General features: G+C 43.1%; 1 protein-coding gene and 1 pseudogene across 2 annotated transcripts; both read left to right on the forward strand.

Annotated features, from left to right (window-relative positions):
• Nucleotides 1-1,845: 1,845 nt before the first annotated feature.
• On the forward strand, nucleotides 1,846-4,726 carry LOC102703814. 2 transcript variants are annotated; one of them, XM_006644283.3, is made up of 7 exons: nucleotides 1,846-1,963; nucleotides 2,222-2,380; nucleotides 2,536-2,605; nucleotides 2,683-2,788; nucleotides 2,924-3,022; nucleotides 3,155-3,277; nucleotides 3,390-4,726. In XM_006644283.3, exons 2-7 carry the CDS (start codon nucleotides 2,245-2,247, stop codon nucleotides 4,506-4,508), a joined length of 1,653 nt encoding a protein of 550 aa, XP_006644346.1. In that variant the 5' UTR covers nucleotides 1,846-1,963; nucleotides 2,222-2,244; the 3' UTR covers nucleotides 4,509-4,726. The 2 variants fall into 2 exon arrangements, with proteins under 2 accessions (XP_006644346.1, XP_015693138.1); XM_015837652.2 differs by having other exon boundaries at nucleotides 1,847-2,380; nucleotides 3,390-3,768; nucleotides 3,850-4,726.
• Nucleotides 4,727-5,283: 557 nt separating this feature from the next.
• On the forward strand, nucleotides 5,284-8,442 carry LOC102702995 (annotated as a pseudogene).
• Nucleotides 8,443-10,277: the final 1,835 nt, after the last annotated feature.

The raw sequence follows: 10,277 nt of genomic DNA on the forward strand, positions 1-10,277 counted from the left end.
CTAATATTGGCGTGGCCAAACGGCTTGCCACGTCATTGTCGGCGGCGTGGCAGCTGTCACGCCACCAACACTGGTAAAAGATTCAGTTTTGAAAAAATTTTGCCCGATGGTTTAGTAATAAAATTACTTGCTAAAAATATTTATTTAATAAAAAATTTCAGCCCTACATCCTCCCATCTATTCTCTGCACGCACCTCCTTCAGATCTGCCTCCATCACCGCGTACGCCGCCTACATTGCCACCTCCGCCGTGTTAGTTGTCACGCCTACTAGGGCGACACTAGACGAGCTCACCGCGTACGCCGCCTACGTTGCCACCTCCGCCGTGTTAGTTGTCACGCCTACTAGGGCGACAGTAGACGAACAAAGAATAGAGGAGTACATGGAAGAAGTAACAGGGGAACCGGAAACTAAAAGTGTGTGTTCTGGGCTGTGGGCGCGTTCCGCGTTCGAAACTGACTAAGCAACCCAGCTTAGTCAGCGCACGTAAAACGGGAAAGCCATTAGCACATGATTAATTAAGTATTAGCTTTTACAAACTTGAAAAATGGTTTAATCTAATTTTTTCAAACAACTTTCATATAAAACATTTTTGTAAAAAAAACACTATTTAGCAGTTTGGGAAGCGTGCGCACGGAAAAACAGAAAACATTTACCCTCCTTGGTCAGTTGCGAACGGGGCCTATGAAAATGCATTGTGAGATTAGAGCAAGTATAATAGCAGGCTATAAACTGGCTAAATGCTTATGTGGAGAAGAGAGGGGATGAGAGAAAGTATAAGCAGCATGTAAGCTTATAGCCAGCTCAGGCACAAGAACCAAGAAATTCTGCGAGAGTGACACGTGGGTCCTGTATTAATGATGAAAAGCTAACTAGTATATGGGTGGGCTAACCGCTAACTATAAGAAGTCTTATAGCCAGTCCACATTCCAATAAACTGGCTATAAGAAGTCTTATGACCGACCCGTGGACTGTGGTCGCTTCCTATATGCGTGTGTTAAAAGAGATGGAACCCAACTATTCCAGATAGACAAGAATGAAATAAGGTGATGTTTAGATTGAGAAAATTTTTAAGAGAAGTGTCACATAAAATGTTTGACCAGATGTCGGAAGGGGTTTTTGGACACGAATGAAAAAACGAATTTCACGGCTAGTCTAGAAACCGCGAGACGAATCTTTTGAGCCTAATTAAGCCGTCATTAGCACATGTTGGTTACTGTAGCACTTATGGCTAATCATGGACTAATTAGGCTCAAAAGATTCGTCTCAAGATTTCTCACATAACTGTACAATTAGTTTTTCGTTTTATCTAAATTTAATACTCCATTTAAATGTCTAAAAATTTGATGTGATGTTTTTTTTTTAACTAAACAAGCCTAAGAAATCCTTTCTCTGTTCGGTCTCTCCCTAATTCCCTATCTCTGTCTCTCTCCTTCCCAATCTGTCTTCCTCTCCGACGCCGGCGGCAGAGCTAGGTCGTCGGCATCGGCTTACAGTGGTATCAGATTGCTTTGTCGATCCGGGGCGCGCTTCCTCGTATTCTTGGTCTGGTGGTAAAATCCCCATAGCTCAGCGTGTGGTTCCCCATCCGGGTTGAACTGCAGTCAGTCTGTTCGAGGGTTCATCGGACCCGGAGAAGGAGGCACCACGGCGCCGACTAAGCAGGCGGTCGCCAGCCATCCCAGCCTCGGCCGTCGCCTCCGTCGGCCGCCTCCTCTCCCGGACGCCGCCTACGCCGCCGCCTCGGCCCCCTCCAGTCGTCCCCGCCTCCGTCGGCCGCCTCCTCTCCCGGACGCCGCCTACGCCACCCCGCCTCGGCCGCCGCCTCCTCTCCCGCACGCCGCTACGTCGCCGCCACGGCCGTCTCCTTCGCCCACGCCGAACCCGCCTAAGCCGCCGTCTCGGCCCCCGCCAGCCAGCCGTCCCCGCCAACCTTACTTGACATAGCCATTGGAAACTAGCAGGTTCATAAAGTCTGAAGAAAAAAAAAATCAAACCACTAGCATTGTTCTATGCAAAACTGCATTATGCTTTCTTCATGTTTTAGTTCAATTGTGTACAAGATACACGAGATTATGGGATACAGTATAGATGCAATAGGGGTCGAAAATATTATGCAAACCAATGCCCGTGTGTGTGCCTTTTACCTTAATGTATATGAGTTGAATGCTTCAAAGTTTGATTTGTTAACCACTGAAAAGTAATACACCTTTTATTTCCAGGCCGAGTCCCTTTAAATTTTTAGATGGCTCATGCTGCAAGACTGAATCTGCGAATGCAGAAAGAGATTAAGCTTTTGCTAAATGATCCACCTCATGGGGTCTCCCTTAATCTTCCTGGGGATGAAAGTGCCTTGTCGTCGTTGTTGAGCTTTGAGGCCAGTATGTTCTTTGTCTTTTCACTAATCACTAGTTCACTACTAACCCTATGCCCCTGTTGGTCTATAATTTTTTTTTTCTATTCGATAGCTAAATCTGACACTCTTAACTGTTTTTGTCCTTGCTTTGCATTTGTCATCCCTGCTTATTGAATAAAGGAATACAAGGCCCTGATGAAACTGTTTATTCAAAAGGAATTTTTGTTCTTAAGATCCAAATTCCTGAAAGGTATTATAATGGAAATCGATCAGTGTTTCACTTATGCTTTATCATGTTCTGAAGGTAATGCTTTTGCTGTTATGCAGATATCCTTTTCAACCTCCCAATCTAACATTTGTTACTCCTATCTATCATCCCAACATAGACAATGGAGGACGAATTTGCCTTGATATACTGAATTTACCACCAAAGGTAGTTGATACAAATTACTTTACAACTATATTGATTTCTATGCATGTACGGATTGCTGAGATCTTAAAATTCAATTCATATTTTGTCTTAAAATTTCAAGCAGTTTGTGTTATATTAAACGATACTAATGTGCAGGGTGCCTGGCAACCGTCCCTCAACATTGCTACTGTTTTAACAAGCATTGGTCTGCTGCTAAGTGACCCAAATCCTGATGATGGACTGATGGCTGAAATAGTAAGTACATTTTGATTGCAAGGAAGTAGTAAGCACAATTGCATGGGAACAGCAAGAGAAGAATGATGCCTAATATATTAACGCAAATACATATCATTCATCATAAAACAACATTGTTGTTTTCTGTGACAGAGTCGAGAGTACAAATACAACAGACAAGTTTTTGATACAAATGCTCGGTCCTGGACTGAAAAGTATGCTAATCCTTCAGCCATTGGCGCCAGTGGTTGGAGCTCTGTAGATATCTCTATCATGGTAAATTAGTATATGAAATTATGAATTCAATTTCGCTGAGTTCTCTCCAACAGTAATTATTTTTTTTCTTGATGTTTGCTTGAGCTTATTGCGTGTTATGATTTTTTTTTAGGCACCAAACATACAAGAGGAAAAACTAAGCATAGAGCTTTTTCCAAAAGTTTCAAATAAAAATTGTGAAGGGAGTCGAAAGAAGATGAGGCTACTGGGTCAAAAGTTGTCTCTGAAATCAGTACCTGAAGAGAATAGCACCAGTGGCCAGAAGGATCTGGTGGTAAATCACTTATCATCGACAACAATATCCAGCGTTCCTACAACATGCTTGACTGATGTTTCAGGCAAACTGAATGATGCCTCAGAAAGCATATCTGACATTGCTGATCGTACAGTAGTGACTTCAAAGGAAGAATACCAAAAGAACTTACAGTTACTTGAGCAGGGGCTTGTTACATCAGAATGTCCTAGCAAGAACAGTAGCGGCAGTGTAGAAGGTAAGTTACCTAACCATCTTCTAGTATCAGCATCATTGAGCACTCAACATCTTGTCATGAAATCTTCCAATAATGTTTTAGAGAAGAGCAGTGCAAAGAGCATTGGTGAATCATTAGATAGTTTGTATAAAGCATCAGAAGGGGATAGAGCAAATCTGAGGTCACTTGGTCAGAAGTTATCACTGAAATTGGCAAAGCCTGAAAACAAGAGCAATGATCAGAAGGAAAATATGGTTCCAAAGCATCTGCATTCACTGTCAGACTTCAATAATCTTCAGAAAATACCATCAGATGTTATTTCAAGAAAAAATTACATTGGGCATACTAATCCAGTCCAACAAAATTCTGATAATGAACATGTACTTCCAAATACCCAGTTGATACCAAGTAAAGAAAGCAATCAAGGCCGAAAGAAGCTGCATTTACTAAGTAAGAGGCTGTCATTGAAATCTGTGCTGCCTGCTGACAAGAGCAGTGAGAAAGAATATGTGCCAACAGATTGCTCCCAAAACGATAGGAAGCCGAATGAACTTCCGTTGTCAGCTCCTGTCCTCAAGAGTCGGATCTTTGGTATAGCTGGTCCACAGAAAGATGCCAGACAAAGCAACTCTTCGATCCAACAAGACAAAACTCCTATGGAAAGGATTGTTGTTTCAGATAGCGAAGATGAATGTGAAAGGCCTTCAAGATCAAGGTTATCATTGATGAGGAGACGGTTGGCTGGAAAACAGAGAAGCTAACTCGAGCCAATATATTCGACATTTTGTAAGTCTTCATGTTCATGTAAAGTCCTGGGAGATGAAAATACTCCAGCAAATTCGCTAACTGCTTATCATCGACCAATGTATGTTTTTATTTCTATGTTGTATGATATGGGTCCTTCGACTTTGGATTATGATGTGCTCATCTATTTTGATTATTTCTGAATAATAGTACTAGTACATACATTTTGCATGAACTCAATGCTTGTGCTAACGCTGTCCTCTTTGTTACTCCTTGCATTTTTTTTAATTTGATGACATACGATTTGACCATTTCTTTTATTTTAAAAATTATATAATTATTAATTATTTTGTTATGGTTTTATTTATTGTTAAAGATTTTAAGAATGACTTATAATTTTGTGTATTTGCATAAATTTTTTGAGTAAGATGAATGATCAAATATAAGTTATTGTGCACTCTCTGCTGTGCTGAGACGTTTTGCTTCCTGTGATGTTTGCTGCCCCAACTGCCCGTTTCCCTCACGGTCGATCCTGCTAGCTACGTCGCGGCAAAGCAGCCACTACGACGCGCGTCCCCGGCGAGCCATCCGCCGCCGCGCCGGTGTGCCACTGAACGCCCCTGGCCCCGCCGGTACCACTGGACTCGATAGCCCACGCCCCTGCCACGACGACCTGTCGGTGTGCGTGTATGCGTCTCCAAACACACTGGAGAGTTCTTGGGCGGTTGCTTGTTACCTCCACTACAATAACCTCCTCCCAAGTTCTTCTCAGTACTGGAGGCTTGCAGTTTCCAAACTCTTTTCTCTCTGAAGTGTAGCAGCCAGGACCATGGGTTCTCTGCGTCGCCTACGCGTGCTCGCGGTCGTGCTCGTTCTCATCGCCGCAGCGTGCTCGGAGTCCCCTGCAAATGGTAAGGTCTATTCTTTCTTCCCCAGGTTTCTTGTGATTTCTTTTTCTTGTTGGTTGCTTTCTTCTTTCTTGATCTTACTGTCTGAGATTCTTGCCATGGGAGGGAGGCGGTTGCAGTTGTGTCTGATGAGACGATCTGATGCTTCTTTTTTTTTTACTTCTTTGCAGCGCAGAGGCCTCCTCCAGGAGTTTGTGCTGCCCTCGGAAGCCCCCTCATTGGGCATGATGGCCATATCATGGCTTGCTCTGGGAAGAACCTTGTTGCCTTTGAGCGGAACGGGTCCACTGCTTGGATTGCTCCTCTCGGCCACACTTGTAAAGAAGACATCAGTCCGGTTGCTGAGGGAGAGGAGGTCATTAAGCTTTGTGAAATCATGAGAGAGTTGATTTTTTTTACAGTAATTACGCATGATCTGGCCATCTGGGTCAGATCTTGTAATGAAATGCATGGCTCTATGTTTTACTGCTCAAAATGCTAGATTATGGACCTAAGGATCATATGTACCATATGGTTCTCAAACTCTGGTTTCTCCAAAAAAAAAATGTACATCAGCATTGTTCAGATAACTTGTTCTAAGCTATTTTTTAGGTTTATAATGTAGTACTCTCTCTGGTTGCAAATATTTTGAACTAACCAACGTCAAACAAAAAGAAAAGTGCAGGGAGCATAATATTTAGTTCATCCCTTTATCTGCCCTATCATCCATAAAGAACAAATCCTTAGATGTATGGATTGCATTGTTGTTCTGTTTGTAAGCCTTATCAGAACGAGTTGCATCCGTTTTGTAGATATATTTGGTGGCAGAAGATAAAGGTCATAAAGATCACTCCGAAGAAACTACATACTGCTGACCCACCATCAGAAGTGTTTTTTAGTTACAACTCAACACCAGGGAGGTCCGAGGAGATCATCGGACTAGCGACCAGTGGTGTCTATTCATCTCTTTTGGTTACCATCAGAAACCGTGGCCTTTTCTCTTTCTCGTTGCGCACTGGGTTACAGTGGAGTGCAGGGCCCATGCTTGCTTACTTTGATTGCCGTCTAGGCTGCAAGACAAATATCTCTGGCTGCTATTTCATTTCAGCTCCAGTTGTTGATCAATGGGAGGAGACTGTTTATGTAAAATATTATTTCACTGCAAATAGTTGTTTCGATTTCCATGGTTTCGTCTTCTAACCTTTTTACCCCATATATTTTCTAGTTTCCTTTGATACCATTCATGTGCCTACACAGTTATCAAATACTGAGGGCAAACTGTATTCCTTGTACATCCGGAGCGGTTAGCACAAATGGATCTAAAAGACTTGAGCTCACTTGAAAAAGTGATGAAAATTGTGCCAGGAAATAATGGGCGTTTATACGTTGTCCTTCCAAGAAAATCAACTGTGATCGGGCTTGATGTTTTGACAGGAAATATTTCATGCAGCAAATAATTGGTCCACTGAGTGATGAGGAAATCTCACCACCTGTCGACTCCAATGGTAGGATTTTTTTCGTTCTTGAAGTTTCATTGTCACGTGTTTGGTTTTGAACATTTACTTGCTTATTCATAGTTTCACCAACACCTGTGAGTGTGCTACTTTGTAATGTATTGTCACTGTGTTGCTTCATTTGACCGCTGTAAGCCTGTAACAGGTTGGATATCAATTGGCTCACTAGATGGGACCTTGTATTCAATCTCTCCTAATGGTGTCATCAGAAGGTTTCTTGAAACAACACCTGGATCATTGATCCATGCAAATCCTGTCCTTGACTGCTCAGGGTTTTCAGTTTACATCAGCCAGATCATAATGGAGACAAAATTAAGGCGAACCGTTGGTGATTATACCTATGTATCTGCGATGAAGTCATCAAGTGTTTTGTTTACTTTGTTGACCCCGACAAATGGAACAATCCACTGGACTGGAAACTATTCTGGTTTATTTCTGTCTTTGCATGAATTATCCTTGTATTGTCAAATGTGATTATTTTTCACACCAAAAAGTGAGTTAAATGACTATCGTATGACACATCATTTGCTTGCAGGAGAATTATCAAATTTTCTGTCCAGTACTGACCTGAACAGTTTTGTGCTAGATGAGACCATTGTTCTGACCGTTCTTTCTGCAGCCAGTAAGTCTTGTTTAGCTCTAGAGTTCTTAAGAATTGCTATGCTTTTACCATAGTACATGATGTCAACTAATTTACAAGATAAAGCCTTTTCCTCAGAAATTTCTTGATGCAGGAACTGGCAGTATTATGCCGTGCTACACGACAAGTATGTTTCTTTTCTCAGGTATCTCATTGTTTTCTCAATTGAAGCTGTAGTTTTTGCACTGAGTGAGACTTGTTATGCAAGGGCAAAGGATTCCTTGGACTTACAGAAAAGTAAAAGCCAACTTTAGAAATGATTCAGGTGAAGTTTTCCCCCGTTTTTTGCCCCCTTCTGTTGTTTTGCTCGGAATGCATCATTACCGACTGAATTTACTTGCGTCCATCAGGCGAACCCAACATTTTTGTTGTCTTCTCCTTCATTTCCATTGTCATAGTGATACAAGTGATAGCTATCTGCTTTTGCTGCATATTTTGGAGGAAGAAAAAGCTTCAAAAAAATGACTTGCAAAAGTTCCTGGAGAAGAGGGTAAGTGCCTCAGATGCTGAATTTATTTGTCACTTTTACATTGTTCAGATTAGTTTTTACTAAACTCCAGGTCACCTCTGCCTTCTGGGATGTAGCGCTCTCTTCACAGTAAGAGGAAAAATCTTGCGCAATAGGATATCAGAGCTAGAGCAGAAGACTGTCCACGACGCCTCCTCGAACGAAGCTTTGGAGCAATTGGGTGAAATGGTAAAGGCTAAGCAATGCATTGAGAGGAAGCTATGCACATCATACAGCCTTGGCAGGGATCTGCTAGGCTTGAAGCCTGATCCTATCTTGCCTTTGTACAATAATAGAAAGTACAGGACCCATTCATTTCACAACTCACAGAATGAGAGCATTATTTTTTTTCGCTAGGCCAGCGAAGCCGGCCGAGAACTTTTATTAAGCAGGAGAAAGAAAAGGGTTACAAATTACAACTTACAGAATACCCATGACGGGTCTAGACCTGCACCAGCAATAGAGCACGCTGCACCCTTACAACCCAAATGGCACTGCTAATCTACTGGGGCAGCGACAACAGCCCTGGGCTTTAACGGGCTACCATGAAAAGACCAGCGATCCCAAGCCTTCCATTCTTCCTCAATTGTCGCGCACACGGACGTCGCCGGGGTGGCACTTCCTTCAAAGACGCGGGCATTGCGCTCCTTCCAGATCAGCTAGGAGACTATGATTACACCTGCATCAAAGGTTTTTCGGTCTCGCTAGGCAATGTTTGCCCGAGTCTAAATCCACCATTCCGAGAGGCTGGTGGAAGAGGGCTGACAGGGTAGCCCAATGCGGTTGACTGTGCTTGCCCAGACTTGTCTTGCAAAGGTGCAAGCCTGGAAGATGTGGGCGCAAGATTCCATCTCCTTGCCACACAGGAAACAACCATTTGCCAAGTGCCAACCGCGTCGTTGCAGGTTGTCAAGGGTTAGGCAAACCCCGTGCATCGCCAAAAACATGAAGAACTTGCATCTTGCTAGCGCCCTAGCTTTGTGAATGATCTTGCCAAGAGCCCAACTCGTGCGTCCTGCACAGAGAAACGAGTAAGTAGATTTGACTGAAAAATCACCACTTGTCGTAGCGGTCCACATGAACGAATCTAGGGTGTCAGCCTGGAGGGTCACTTCTGTGACCCAATCCCACACTCTGAAATACTCCATCAGGCCTTGCGGGGAAATACCGCTGTTGATATCGGCCACCCAGGCATTTCCTTGCAACGCCGATGCCACTATATGCCTCTTGTTGGCAACATAAGAAGACAAACAAGAGACCTTGTTGACGATGGAGCCCCCTTCTGGAAGCCAACAGTCCCTCCAAAAGGAGGCTACCTCCCTGTTCCCGAGGATCAGCCTTGAGGCAGCACCAAGTAGGTGCGCCACCTTTGTATCTGGTGCGGCAGCTAGGGCAGCCCATGGTCGGCCAGGTTGGGTCTGTCTTAGCCAACCCCACCTAGCTTGCATAGCGATTCCCATGAGTTTGAGATTTTTGATGCCCAAACCTCCGTATTCGACACCTCCTCTTCCCCTGAGAATAGAACCAGCGGCTACCCTGGTGACAGTGAGAGTTACAGTGACAGTAGCTCTGGAGATGATGAGAGTTGTGCACAAACTTTCGGTCATCATAAGAGGCTGGACCTTCTTACTCTGCAAATACAGCAGAGCAAATTCAAGATGAATACACACCTGATGTCAAATCTACAGGTCAGGTATTTACGAATCCAATATATGTTGAAATGCTGAGCAGTAGCAGTAAACCATCAAAAAAGGAAGAATATCTGATGGAGACTATGCATCGTGATAGTGCGCCCGGCAAGAGAACGCTGAAAAGGAGGCGGATTTTTCCTTCAAATAACTGAAGCACCTCCCAATGTTATGTGAGCAATTCCCTTCTCCGGGAAAGAGCAGCCAACGGCGCCAAGAACTTCGTAGTTTCAGTTTCGTCAGGATTAGTTCAATGATTAGCTTTCCTTGTTGATTTAGATAATGGATTAGTCTTCGTTTAAGATTTGCTTTTTATGGTTAAGGCTGGCTCTTCGTTAGGAAGTTGTTATGATGGAGAGCTCCATTGATGAATGAATTAAGCTCCGTTGATCATCTGCAGCACATCCGCTCTTAACAATGCATTGTGTTATTTTTATTTTATGGTCTAGCTTTTGGGTTTTTTAAAGAAAAAGCCAAATCATATATTTGCAAACGAAAATTAATTTACGAATAAAACTTTAATATATATGTTCTTAATTCTTAATAATC

The sequence above is a fragment of the Oryza brachyantha genome, chromosome 1 (genome assembly GCF_000231095.2).
Source record: "Oryza brachyantha chromosome 1, ObraRS2, whole genome shotgun sequence".
In the NCBI taxonomy this organism is placed as follows: domain Eukaryota; kingdom Viridiplantae; phylum Streptophyta; class Magnoliopsida; order Poales; family Poaceae; genus Oryza; species Oryza brachyantha.

Excerpts from the sequence above, each read along its gene's own strand:
- LOC102703814 (XM_006644283.3), top strand. The coding sequence starts at position 2,245 with ATGGCTCATGCTGCAAGACTGAATCTGCGAATGCAGAAAGAGATTAAG. Across the intron at positions 2,606-2,682 it reads AAGATCCAAATTCCTGAAAG|ATATCCTTTTCAACCTCCCA; the intron begins GTATTATAATGG and ends GCTGTTATGCAG. Across the intron at positions 3,023-3,154 it reads ATGGACTGATGGCTGAAATA|AGTCGAGAGTACAAATACAA; the intron begins GTAAGTACATTT and ends TTTCTGTGACAG.